The following is a 14640-nucleotide window of genomic DNA, read 5'->3' as shown; positions in this document are numbered from 1 at the left end:
CATCAATAGGTGATGGAGCTCATTCTTGAGTTGAATGTGTATTAAGCTATTGGTGGGATGCAATTTTTTTGCAATGGTATGCCAGATTTTTTAGGTGATAGGTAGGTAGAGGACATATGGACAAATTGTTGTAGAGATGGAGTATAACACAACAGTTAAATTTTTATCAATTAAGATTCAAGTGTAGTGTGGATTGAGAGCTTGTAGTTCTAATGTGTTCTCGATGAATTCGGGGGGCATGGTGTGCTGCCATCGAGAAAACCTAAATAACATTTGCGGTGAAGACTTTTAGAACTTTTTTTGTCAGTATATGATAGTTATATGTCAACAACTAATTTTGACTGAGATTCTTTAGATTGCCCATTGGAAATTAAAGAGAGGGAGGGATGAATGTGGTGAAGATCGACTCCATTGAAGAAGTGTTGCGAGTTTCAAATGTCTAGGAGATTGACATTTCCCGAGAGAGGCTCACGAGATGAAAGCAAACGAAAGAGACAACAGATGAGGACTCATATGGTCTTGAGCTCAATGCTCTCATACAACAAAAGAAACTCTAAATAGGAATTGCAAAGGTCAAAATACTTAAGAGTGAAGTATAGAGAAAGATGCATGGAGCATTTTCATTCTATCATAATAATCTCTAGTATAATAGCTGATACATATGAGAGGAAAGAAATTCCAGAAGTTTAAAATTATATCTTACAAAAATAATATGCCGCAAAATTAACATATTATAGATTGTTAATATGTAAGCATAACTGTAAAAATCAAAATTTGTGTTAGACACATTCATGAATAGATGTAAGTAAACGACCCTTTAAAATTTTAAGAACACCTAAACTTTTAATATTTTTCATAACAATGTAAGTCGTTTTAGAAATAAAAGATAGCTAAACAAACTTATTTTTTGTTTTTGTATTTTAAGAGAATAAAAGAAAAAAAATTTAATATAGGGTATCTATTATAAAAGACCTTAATATATATTTCAGCATAAAGTAGAAAAGATCAGCTATAATTTGTAATTGCAAAATTTTTTTCCCTGGAAGCATTCCTTAAGATGTCAATATATGTCAACAAGAAGTACAATAAGAACACAAATTGGATCATCGTTTATAACTATATTGATTATTTCTGTATGAACAAATATAGGGAGAAAAATATCAACTACTCTAGAAAATTCAAAAAATGGCTTCTCCAAAGTAAAGGAAGAAAAAAATAAATTAGAAATCATAAAATACCTAAAAAAATAAACTAAATTATTATGATATTTCTAAAGCATAAAATGTACACTAAGTCAGTTTCCTTCCATTGGGCATCCATGATCATTGATTACTCTACATTCAGTCCAGAATCAGCATTGAATCATCATCCTTTTTACTGTTGCAAGCAACATCAGATAAATCAGCTCATGTATTAAAGAATAAACATTTACTACACATTTTCAGGGGGAAGGTCTTATGCCTTCCACCAAAAGCTGACAGAAAAGCTTGTCGAAAGGGATCTCACATAATGCCACCATTTGGGAGGAATATAGAGCATGTCGCCTTCTTCTAAAATGCAATCAATGAAGTCTAGATTTGCAGTTCTGGGAAAATATTCAGCATCAAAATTGTCAAGGTCAACCTGCAGAAAAAAATTAAAGAATGAAAAATCTCAGAATTGAGCGGACAATCATAGCATTCCATATCTTAGAACGTTACTTATGGTTCAATTAATGGAGATTTGCTTTCCCTAACATTTGGTAGAATTGAAGATCAGTGCTCAATGCCCGGTTTTAAGAACAACTAAGATAACAATTAATTAAAAATACCTGGCTAGAATTCCTTAGCATAGACTCTGTGTAAGGATACAAGTCCTGGGATGCAGATTCTGGATAAAGCCTTACATATTTTCTACCTAATACCTGAAAAAAGTGGGGAAAAACAAGTCAAAACACAAGTACAATATTGAACACACATCTGATAATCCAACTTTGTATGTAATTACTCAAGGTTACCGTCACTTAATAAGAAGCCTCGACCACTAACTGACTAATGTAGGACGGTAGATAATAAGATCTCATCAGATCCAACCCAGCACAAGAAAAAACTAAAGCCAACAAAGCTGGTAAAGGGCTTGATTCAATCTAATGAAGGACTATCATTGTTGATCCAAGCTTGAAAAATGCTAAAACATAATCAATTATCGATCAAATTTTGATCATTGAATTAAATTCTCAATCCCATTATATACATCATGCATAAAAAAAATAAAACTATGCCCATAATGAAGCATTATGATTGACGCTAGGTAATTTAATTTATTTTCTTTGAAGTTATTGCTAATTACATATCTTTCTTATAACCTTGTCTTATATTGGTAATTTGTTGCCAAACTTTTGTCAGAGTTTGTTTTCCTCTATGAAACTTGGGTAAATTTTTTAGGCACCTAAAACAAAGATAGTTAGCATTATCACAACAATTTGGGCCAACCTTATTCCGTTCATTCCTACCAATCGCTAAATGACCCCTAATTTCTGTAACTTGCACAAAGCTTATTTCCTCAAATCAAGTAAAACAACTTCCTATCAATATTTATTTATAATCCTTCACATTAATTACATCTACCAATTATTGGCATCTTCTCACTGACTTTATATCCCAAAATACTAGTAAATTTTCTACCACATCAACTTTTACTCCCAACATCTCTTTTAAATAATTATTCCTATCATATATGAAAAACTTCTAAACATTCATCTTATCATTTTCATTTTTTCTTAGATTTGACTGTCAATGACTTCTTGGTTGCTCAAAATTATGATCCATATAGTAAAATCCGTCAGATTATAATTTTATCAAAGCTTTTCTTAAATCTAAATGATATTCTCTCGTTGAATGTAGTAGAGTGTAACACACTACAACAAAGAAAGAGAGACGGTGAGCACACAACGAGGGAAGGTTGGATGGTTATTGTGGACAAAACAAGAAGACCCATTTATCTCTCCTTCAGCTCCATCCCCTGCTGTAAAAATTATTCTATTCTTCCCATTTTCAATAAACATGAGTTGGCTTGTTCTCACTACAAAAAAAAAATGATTAATCATTAAAGATTCAAAAGAGCTAAACAAGTTAAGAACCTATCATTTGGTTGTAAATCAAACAGTCATGCTTATTGGTCTTACCCAAATTACTTGGATCAGCTTTTATGAATCCGCCATCCCTATTTATTCCTATTGTAATAAATGTGGTTTATTAAAGCATTTCCCAGCTTCTAACAACAATATCATCATTCAACACATTTATCATAAGATATTTTTGCATTAATTTTATTTAAGCATTAAATTGCTGTCAACCAATAGCACATAAAGATAACAATTGATTTATTTGTCAATAGTGCAATACAAAATTCTATAATTAACATTATTGAATGAAAATTTGTTTGCAACCATAGATTTAATCTTTGAAAAGGTACCCCATTAACAATTTCTCTAGCTACAATGTTTGATCACAATTATGTAAGCGGATGCAAAACTTGCTTAAAATAAAAAAATATATCAATTTTAGCCTCTAGAAAGTCTCCACCAAAGCATCCAAATCAATATTCAGATTCATACGCCAGATTTTTACTTGAAAATCTCTTTTATTCTCCACTTCATCATTTTCATTACACTACTATGTTACATTGACTTCTCATTGTTTGCTTTTCCGCTCCACCACTAAGGTCACTTTTCCTCTAGCATGTCCTCTATTGCTCTTCCCATCTACTCCACTTACATTTTCCTACTTCTGGAGGAAAGATGAAGAAAAACAGAATTTGGTTAAAAGATGAGAGAAGGAAAAAAAAAACACAAGAAACCTTCTGAAAAACAAGTTAGCAGTAATTAAACACATCTGAATAGAATAAGATCTTAGACCAAGGTGTAATAAATTTTATATTTTTTTTGTTCTTTTATATTTTGAGAAACTAAATGGGTTGAAGAAAAAGCTAAAGAGATTGATAGCTTAGATTTAATTTTTGATATTCAGGTAGGAGTCGTTTTAGAAATGATGGATGTATAATCATAAATAAAGGTTTAAAATATAATTTTGTAAGAATTAATAGAATTGAAGATAGAATTACAACCTTAAAGATTATTGTTAATATTGAGATTTTTAATTTTATAAGTGCTTCAAGTAGGTTTAGATATAGCTTCAAAAAAAAAAAAATGTAATGACCTGGACGAATTAATACAAAAGATACATCTTGAAGAAAGAATTTTTATTGAAGAAGATTTAAATGTGCATGTTGGTAGAATTGTGGATGATTTTAAAAATAGTTGTGATGACTATGATTTTGGAGTGATCAATGAAGGATGAAGAATCAAATTAGATTTTTCTTTAGCTTATGATTTTGTTATTACTAATATTTTAAATAAGAAAAAAGATTGCATATTATTACTTATAAGAATGAATATAATAAAACATAAATTGTTTATTTTCTTATGACATAAAGATATCATTGAGAATTTAAAGATTGTAAAATCATTTCAAGTGAAAATTGAAGTACCCAAAATCGACTATTAGTTCTAGATTTTAAGATGAAGAATTCGAAGATAAAAAATATAATGAGACATTGTCATAAATTAGGTGAGAGCACCTAAAAGACAAAAATATTTTTATGAGTAAATTTTAAGATTTCAAGATTTTTGACGTTCATGAAGAAATTAATTCTAGATGGGATAAAGTAATAAGCACTTTTAAATAAGTGGTAAAAGATGTATTTGGATAATCAAAAGAAAATTTTTTTTATAAATAAAAAAAAGTTGGTGGTGGAATAATAATTTGAAGAAAAGATAAACCTAAAAAGTTTTGTTATTAAAATTAGTTTAAAAGTAAGACCTTAAGAAAAATAGAAAAAATTATAGTGGCCCATAGAGAGTATAAGAAAACAATTTGTGATACTAAGAATTGAATTTTTATTGACCTTTACAATAGATTAAATATATATAAAATAGTGTGGGCAGTTGGAATTGCTCTGCTAGGATTTCTGCAACCATGAGGTCTGTCAGCGGCTGCTCACTGGTAGGGAACCTCCTTGTCTGTTTGATCCTTGCTGGGTAGTGCTCTTCTGGGAGGAGCTACTTTGGCCTTTCTACTTTCCCGGGTTTTCTTATTTTTCAAACTTGGAGTTACTGTTTCATTGCTTTTTGTCTTGGTCTACCTAGTGGAAGACTTTCCTATTGGACCTCTTCTGCTGGTTTTTGAAGGTGGTTTTCTTTTTCTGCTGGTGAACAGTCTGTGATTGTCTTTGTTGAACTCCATTTGTTCTAGCCGAGTTTCTTCTTCTCCTTACTGGTTTCTTTTCTCTCTGTTGTTCTTCCTGAGTTTCTTCTCTGTTGGAGACTTTGCTCAATGACTACTCCTATTGATATTGAAACAAATATTCAGTGGTCTAAAGTCACTATAAGGGAATCTCCTTTGTCTGCTTGATCCTTGCTGTGGAGTGCTCTTCTGGGACTGACTGGTCCCTTTGGAGGAGCTACTTTGGCCTTTCTACTTTCCCGGGTTTTCTTGTTTTTCAAACTTGGAGTTACTATTTCATTGGTTTTTGTCTTGGTCTGCCTAGTGGAAGACTTTCCTGCTGGACCTCTTATGCTGGTTTTTGAAGTTGGTTTTCTTTTTTCTGCTGGTGAACAGTCTGTGATTGTCTTTGTTGAACTCCATTTGTTCTAGCCGAGTTTCTTCTTCTCCTTACTGGTTTCTTTTCTCTCTGTTGTTCTTCCTGAGTTTCTTCTCTGTTGGAGACTTTGCTCAATGACTACTCCTATTGATATTGAAACAAATATTCAGTGGTCTAAAGTCACTATAAGGGAATCTCCTTTGTCTGCTTGATCCTTGCTGTGGAGTGCTCTTCTGGGACTGACTGGTCCCTTTGGAGGAGCTACTTTGGCCTTTCTACTTTCCCGGGTTTTCTTGTTTTTCAAACTTGGAGTTACTATTTCATTGGTTTTTGTCTTGGTCTGCCTAGTGGAAGACTTTCCTGCTGGACCTCTTATGCTGGTTTTTGAAGTTGGTTTTCTTTTTTCTGCTGGTGAACAGTCTGTGATTGTCTTTGTTGAACTCTATTTGTTCTAACTGAGTTTCTTCTTCTCCTTGCTGGTTTCTTTTCTCTCTGTTGTTCTTCCTGAGTTTCTTCTCTGTTGGAGACTTTGCTCCATGACTACTCCTATTGATATTGAAACCCATATTCAGTCGTCTAAAGCCACTTTTGCTGATGTGGTTGGTAAAAGCACTGGGTTCCAAAGCTCTGTCGAACATATGGTCTTCCCCAACTCTTTCCATGAGGGAGTGTTTAATGGAGAGCTTCCATATGTCAAACAGCTTAGTAAGGAATCTGGAAAACCTGCTGCCATCTTCTCTGAAGCTGAAATCCAATCACTTTCAGCCAATTTCAAGTTCACTCTTACTGGGAAATTCCAATATGGTCATCCTAAGATGGAAGCAAGCATAAAATATTTTGAAGACTTAAAACTTCTTAGTGATTGGAAAGTAGGGTTAGTGGATGTTAGACACATGTCTATACATTTATCTAGAGAGAGATTATGCTAGATTGTTCTCCAAACAAATTCTATTGATTGAAGGCATGGCAATGAAATTACTAAAATGGTCTCCTGACTTTGATCCTAGTCAGGAGCCCCCCATCATCCCTATTTGGTTCAAGCTCCCAGGCCTGAAGTTACATTTTTTCTATCATCAAGTTCTCTTCACTATTGGTACTACCTTGGGCAGGCCTATGAAACTTGATATTCTCACTTATAATCTCTCAAGACCCTCAGCAGCCAGGATCTTGGTGGAAAGAGACATAACAGTTCCTGTTGTAGATGAAATATTTGTAGGGACAACCCATAATGGGTACTGGCCAAAGATTGTGATGGAGCAAATGCCATATTATTGCACTCATTTTAAAATGTTTGGACATTCCAATGAAAGATGTTTCAAACTCCATCCTAAGACTAAACCTCAAAATTTAAACCCATAGGATCCTACTACTCAGAGGACAGTGCTTCAACCTGCCCCTACAAAGAGCCCTTCCCACACAGATGTTATCCCTGAGCACTCTCCTCCCCAAATGATTGCATTTGACCCCCTAACACCTCTGTGTGGGAAGGGATATCATTTGTGTGGGAAGGTTACTGACGAGATCAAGAAGTGGAATTGGTCCTCTTTTGGAAATGGATATGACAAGGTTGATATTGCTGAAAAGAAATTGGCTGCCTTGGAAGCTGAAGTGGAGAATGGTACAGTGGATGAAGCTGCCCTTTTGGAAGGTGCTGAACAAGTCCTATTGGCCACTGATTGGTTGAAACTCTTTCTAAGGCAGAAAGTTGTTGTCAATGGATTCTTTGAGGGGAGGGGCTGTATTAAGTATAAAAGGAAGGGCAACACCATCCACAGAATACAAAATGCTGATGGCAATTGGATAAGAAAACATGAGGGTATTACTAACAGTGTTGTGACATTTTTTCAAGATCTCCTCACTAATTCCACAACTGTTTCAACACAAGTGGATCCACAATTCCTCCAGGACAACCTGAATTACACTAAAGATCTCCAACTCGCTTACCTTCCTACTGAATATGAAATCTGGGAAGCTTTATGCAGCATCGATAGCTCTAAAGTTGCTGGCCTAGATGGATTTACTTCTGAATTCTATAAAAAAGCCTGGCCTATTGTTAAAGGTGATGTGGTGGCAGCTATCCAGATTTTTTTCCTGGGGACCCCTCTCCCTACTTACTTTTGCTCTTCAAGTTATGTTCTCATCCCCAAAACTACTGAATGTAGTACATGGAATCAGTTCAGGCCTATAAGTCTTACCAATGTCTTTAGTAAGATTATTAGAAAAATTATTGTTGCAAGGCTCCAGCCTCACCTAATCCAGCTGATTAAAACAAACCAAACTGCATTTGTCAAAGGTAGAACTATTGTTGATAATGTCCTACTTGCTCAGGAAATCTTCTTGGACATTGATCACTCTTGTAGAGGGGGAAACCTCATCTATAAGCTAGATCTTAGAAAAGCTTATAATACCATTCAATGATCATTTATCTTAGATACCCCTAGAGCTAGGGGATTCCCTCAAGACTTTTGCAATCTTATCTCTAGATGGCTGCAATTTAATACACATTCTATTCTACTTAATGGACACTCTCATGGGTTTTTCTCAGCCACTAGAGGGGTGCAACAGGGAGACCCACTATCCCCTTCAATATTTATATTGGCTATGGATTACCTTTCTAGAATTCTGGATCATGCTTTGGCTCAAAAAACTTATGCCAGATATCATCACAGATCCACTGTGGAGGTTACTCATCTAATGTACGCTGATAACATTATTCTTTTTTCCAAAGCCAACAGAAATGCTGTCAAGCTCATACATAAATGTTTGAAACTCTTCTAGGATACCTCTGGTATAACTTTCAACACTTCTAAATGCCAGCTTTTCTTTAGTAAACCCACTAACTCTGCAGTTAAACATTGGATTGGACAATTCACCGGTTATTCTACATCTGTTCCCCCCTTCAAGAACCTTGGAGTGCCACTTATCAAAGGGAGAGCCAAGAGGGTACAGTTTGATGAGGTAATAGCCAAAGTCAATGCACAACTCAATTGCTGGACAATCTCTTTTTTATCTAATGGAGGCAGAATTACTCTTTTGAAAAGCATATTAACATCCTTTCCCTCATACATTCAAGTCACAACTATGAAGAAATCCACTCAATTGCTACTGGAAAGAAGCTCAACAGGTTTTTATGGTCTGGCCAAAGACACCAAATACACTGGGCAAGCTGGCAGAAGGTTACTACTGTTGACCTCAAATTGACCATGCTTTGAGCTCAATTTTGATCCAAATTAAACCCCCAATTTTGACCCTATGATTTAATCTCACCTAATTGAACCATATGATCCACTCAATTGCCTCAATTCGAATCCAAATTTCTTTCAAACAATCCTACACATCAAATTGGACCTTCAATTGGTCTTGATCAAGCCTTAATTTCACTCAATTTTAACCCACATATAAAATCTCCAATTTTGCCCCAAATTGGCTATGTCTCCAAATTCCACCAAATTAAATGGCCTAACCCCAAAATTGACACTCAATTTATGTTAAAAACTCTTAATGACATTCCTCTAGACCATTTTGAACCATCAATTTGGACCTAACCCAACCTTAGCCTAACCTAAACCCAAGTCCAATCCAACACCCCCAAATTGACTAAATTACCAAAACCCATCAAATTGAACCTCGAAATCAATTCAAAATCACTCCAAATCTTTTTCAAATCTCTTGTGATAATCATTTACACAATATTGACCAATCAATTGAGCTCAAAGTCATGGCTAGCCTAACCCAAACCCAACTTATAGCCATTTTGACCCAAATTGAACCCCTTCACTAAAATTGACTTAGTCATGCCAAAGTCACCAAATTGATGTTACCACAACCACCAAGCACACTCTATTGACCAGGCTATACCACCTTAAACCAACTTGGTGAGCTATGGACCAAGGGTCCCCTAATTTAAGGGATCTTATCCCATTTTTGGGTCTAAACCAAAATATCCCCACCATCATCACTAACCATTAAAGGTAAACCATAATTAAACCTCCCATTGGCTCACCTGACCACCTCCCCTGCTCTGGCCAACTACCCTACTAGCCGAAAAAATGCCAAAACCATGAGCCACCACCCCTAAATTAAACCCAATTTCAATCTTAGAGGCCAGCTCATCCTAACTGCTCTTCAGAGCTCCTCAGCCCTCCACCGAAGCAGCTCTTTGCACCCATCAATTGGCCCTAGTGGCCAGCCCAAGCTCTATTTAATCAGCCCCCTCTATGGCCAAAAGGGAGGAGTTCTAAATCCTTGGGAAAACTCTGTCAAAATCTCACCAGAGACTCTCCAAGCATCCCTAAGCTCAAGCCAACCATCTTCCGCCTCTAGTTCCCTCTATGAGAGTTCAATTTTGAGCTCAAAATCAGGCCGAAATCAGGAAAAATTCCTCCACAGCTCCACAGTGAACCAAACTCCAATTAATTGTGCACACACCATCTCCACAGTGAAAGGACTTGATCCCCCACAAAAGCCCTCTCTCAAACAGCCTCAACCTAGCTCTAGATCAACACCTACAACACCTTAAATCGAGTTTGATCAAAATTATACCTAGACAATTCATCAGAGCTTGAGACTTCATCTAGAGGTTGGGACCATTAGAACCTACCACATCCATCTGATTAAGGCCTCCCCTCTCAGGCAAAGATATTGAGCTCTAACCCTAGCCCGAGCTTCTTTTGATTCTCCATTTGCAATGGCTTAATTTCATACTTGATTAACCATATAGATGTGTTCGCCTTGAGTAGATGAAGGTCTAGAAACAAACCCCATGTGATTTGATTAAGTTTAGGCAAAGATCTTAAGGTTTTAGTATGAACAGCTTACGAGTTAGGTCACTTGGGGACGATAACGGGAAGTCGTCCGATCGCGCGTGTATCCAATGGACGGAGGAAATCGAACAGGACAGACTCTTGGTGCGTGAACCGCGGGCCACGTGACATGCCTAGGTAGAAAGCGCAACGAATGGGACCGCGCCGCGTGTGAGTTTGGAGCCACCGTAAAATGAGTTGGAGCCGCATAAGATAAGTTGAAAAATATGGATTTTTTTGAATTATTTTCAATGTCTGAGCTTCAAAAATTTCTATCTTTCTTTAGAAAAATCATAAAAATAAAAAAAAAATCTTCTTGCTCGGTGAACAGAGGAGAATAATGTGGACAAAAAATAAAAATTATTTTCTTATTCCCTGATTTTTAATGAATTCAATACTCTCTGGAGTATTTTCATTCATTATGATCAAACATTGCTCACCATGACTTGAAATTTTAAGGATTTGTTCCTCATGACAAGAATAATGTGGACAAAAAATAAAAATTATTTTCTTATTCCCTGATTTTTAATGAATTCAATACTCTCTGGAGTATTTTCATTCATTATGATCAAACATTGCTCACCATGACTTGAAATTTTAAGGATTTGTTCCTCATGACAGAGACAATGTCCTTTAATTTTTCAAAGGTCAGAGGTCATCTTTATACTTCTAACCTTAATATTCAAGCTAAGGTGACTATTTTGGCTTATTTTAATGATATAAGTTAAAAGATCACTCGAAAAATTATGGGAATAATTTTAGTAGGTTTCCTAATGACCAGAGAAGCTAAAATACCATGATGGCTTGAATAATTTTGTAAATTTCTATATTTACTTAAGTGTATATATTTTGTGTTAATTTATGTAAATTATATACTTATCAAAAATTGACAAAATCAATTCCACATTGTGCATAAAAATCATATTTAGTTAGTGTCAAAATTTAAAAATTATTTGGCTTAGTTCAAGTACTAAATTGATCTTTAATGAAACGTTGTATTTTTTGTAAAAAATAATTATAATAAATTAAATGAGCTCAGAAAAATCATGAAAAATAGTTTTTTTAGTTTCTTGTGATCAGGGGCATTTAATAAAAATAAAATCTATTTTTTTGTGAAAGTATGTCAATTTTAAAGTGTATTTTGAATTAAAAATAATTAAAATAATCAAAATTATCAAAAAATATAAAAAATTGTTGAAAATGTGTATAAATTTTCCCTGATCACATAGAATTCATTAGGATATTTTTCCTAATTTTGCTAAGTTAAAAATAAATTTTAAAAGCTTATAAATGAGTTTTACTTATTTTCTCATTAAAATAATTATAATAATGAAATTAAGAATCATAAAAATACAAAAATTGATTCTATGAGTTTTATGAACTCAGAGAATTCTAATAAAAATATAAAATAATTTTGATAATTAAAACACTATTTTCTATTTAATTAACTCATTGAAATTGATCCAAAATTAAATAATATTATTGAAAAATTAATTCAAAAAATCATGAAATTTTGCCTAAGTGTTTATCTGACTTAAGGAAACCTCTAATAATGTTCTCATAAATAAAATGTTTATTTTCGATAGTTAAATAAATCAATTTTAAAAAGTATGTTTCCTTAATTTAAATAATTATTTAAATTAAATTAAATAAGAAAAAACAACACAAAGAAAAATCACATTATCCTCTTCTGATATTATTATTAACTCCTGGATATGCCACTCTGAATGCTCAAGTCATTTAGTCATTTGAGTTGTGTTTAACGAGTTGTGTTTAACGAGTTATGAGGTAAAGTACCCCAAGGGCAAAATAATCATTTTTTATTTTGGTCCTTAATCAAAATTTAGGATTAACCAAGAGAAAAAAATGGAAAAATTTTGATTCTAATGAACATGTTTGGATGATTGAAATACAATGGAACTAAAAGGTAGAAACTCACTCACCACCTTTGCACAACATCAACAAGATCATAGTTCTCCTAATTTTCATGACTTGAATGTCAATTAAGATCAAATGATTCTTAAGTGATAGGCTTAAGATAGAAAATATGATAATTTACTTATCTTGAGTCTAAGATTGATGATGATGTGATCTTTCAATAAGAATATATATCACTTAAATAAAAATTTTGATAATCACCATTCCACCTATCATGATTATTAAAGGCTTAATAGTGACAAAGGCTCAATGTCTACACTCAATTGATCGGATTTAGAAGATAATATGATTGGTGATTAAAGTCTTTTAACACTACAAGCTTGACCTTAATTATGGACACCACAATCTTAAATGACTTAAACTTGTCATAGGGACACCCACTCACATTACCTTTAAACGAAACATCAATTGATTAACTGGGTATCATATCCTTGGGATAATTAAATTGTCAAGTTTCACTAAGTAACAGGATAGTCACACTCCAATCTCAGATGATTAATGGAACAATATGATAAGTCCAAAATGAACTTAGAATATTTTAAGTGATCTTCAAAATGGTCCAGGGTCATGCCTCGAGCATTTTGAAATCTATTGGACATTCTGACGGGCTAATTGGACTTGTCATATTTATTCTAAAACTATCCACTAGGATCTTCTTGAGATTCAATAAAGTCATAACTTTGGGTTTGGTAACTAAATATTCATCTACTCCTGTAATTTAAATTCCCTGTGAAATTATATATATGTCTTGCAAGTACTAACCTTTCAGGTGGAGGAATGAGAAAAATTGACAGGTACGTTTTTAAATTATTGCATTTACTTTTTTGTATTTCTTGCCTCGAGCTTGTATGTTAAACAACGATGTCACCCTGCATGAAAACCAAAACTGCTAGGATAGTCGTAAAATCACAACCAAAACCAAAAAGAAATCAAGATAAAATTTATCGCCACAACATTCAAAATATAAGACAACTCAAAATTTAATCACAAACATCACAAAACAAAAATTGCAACTAAATTAAAACGTCTCTATCGGATGATCGTGAATCCCTCGGAGTAAGTAACTCACGGTTGCTAACGAGATTTCTCAGTCTAAATGAAAGTACGGAACTCATAAAGTTGAGTTTAGTAAATTTATTTAGACTAAGTGAATCCGAAAGAAAATAGTGATACCGGAACAAGTGAACAGTAGGATATTAACCGGTGTCGCTCTAATCAACTTTCATCAATTTTAATATGCCCCATAATATTTAAATAACCATGACCCATAGGGACATTTGATTTGACATCATAACTTGACACATTAGATAACATAAACTTGTCGCATGACCCTTAGGGACATTTGATTTGACATCATAACTAGACACATTAGATAACATAAACTTGTCGCGACGAGAAGCTTGGAGCTAGCATTATAGGCAGCACGGCTATCTTCAACAGCAGAACATATCAACATCAGCTAAACCACTCTTTCTTTAGAATTAAATAACCAAGTCATAGGACTTCCAGGTGATTTGCTTATGTAAAATAAATTCTCAATTTTTCTTTTGGTTTTTGTATAGCTCTGTTGTATAAATTAAGCCCTAGCTCATCTAAGGATTCTGAGGTTGTCGTTTGTCACGACCTATATCATCACATTTTCCAGGTTATTTGCGTGATCGTATCACACAAATGTAAGCCCTAATTAATAAAAATGGCAGGATGAAACATTTAAATATCTCTCCAAAACAGAAGTCAAACCATAGGGTATTTTGGGAAGTCACCGAAGTCCTCTGGGTCTGTGACATCCCGTAGTTATTCCTCCTTTAGATTCTACAATAAATGTTCCAAATTTGAGTCATTTCCCTTTCACACCTCTTTTTCCACACCTCTTTTTCCATTCACACCTCTTTTTCCAATCTCGTTGAAAAGTTCTATCCTTTTGACCTCTTTGAAGATGATATTATCTGATTTTTATCAAGAGTTTTCTTAGGTGATTTCGGTTATCTAAGATGTAATTAACTATAGATGTGTTCCAGACATTCAAAATTTTCTGAAAGTCTAAATTAAAAATGAGTGATAACCTGATCATATCATCTATAGTTAATTTTGAATGTTGACTATAGTTGTTTAGATAAATTTAAATGTTTCATCCTGCCAATAGATTTCAAAATGGATGAAACATTTAATTAACTTGAGGCACCTTAGATATTATCAGGTTATCACTCATTGGATTACATTTAATAGATTTTATTTTTATTATATTTCTCCTCCCCCCACC

The 14640-nt window shown here is 33.9% G+C and overlaps 1 protein-coding gene across 1 annotated transcript in view; it reads right to left on the bottom strand.

The window, feature by feature from the left end:
- Window positions 1-1234: 1234 nt before the first annotated feature.
- LOC110029507 (lysine-specific demethylase JMJ30) overlaps window positions 1235-14640 on the bottom strand; it is a 39566-nt gene continuing 26160 nt past the window's right edge. Inside the window, exons 6-8 of the mRNA XM_020731831.1 lie at window positions 1811-1903; window positions 1507-1623; window positions 1235-1377 (exon numbers count right to left, since the gene is read on the bottom strand). Coding sequence (XP_020587490.1) covers window positions 1375-1377; window positions 1507-1623; window positions 1811-1903 — 213 coding nt within the window. The 3' untranslated portion in view covers window positions 1235-1374. The remainder of the gene's footprint in view (window positions 1378-1506; window positions 1624-1810; window positions 1904-14640) is intronic.

Source organism: Phalaenopsis equestris, unplaced genomic scaffold (genome assembly GCF_001263595.1).
Source record: "Phalaenopsis equestris unplaced genomic scaffold, ASM126359v1 Scaffold000581, whole genome shotgun sequence".
In the NCBI taxonomy this organism is placed as follows: Eukaryota; Viridiplantae; Streptophyta; class Magnoliopsida; order Asparagales; family Orchidaceae; genus Phalaenopsis; species Phalaenopsis equestris.
This window is presented reverse-complemented; position numbering and strand designations above follow the sequence as displayed.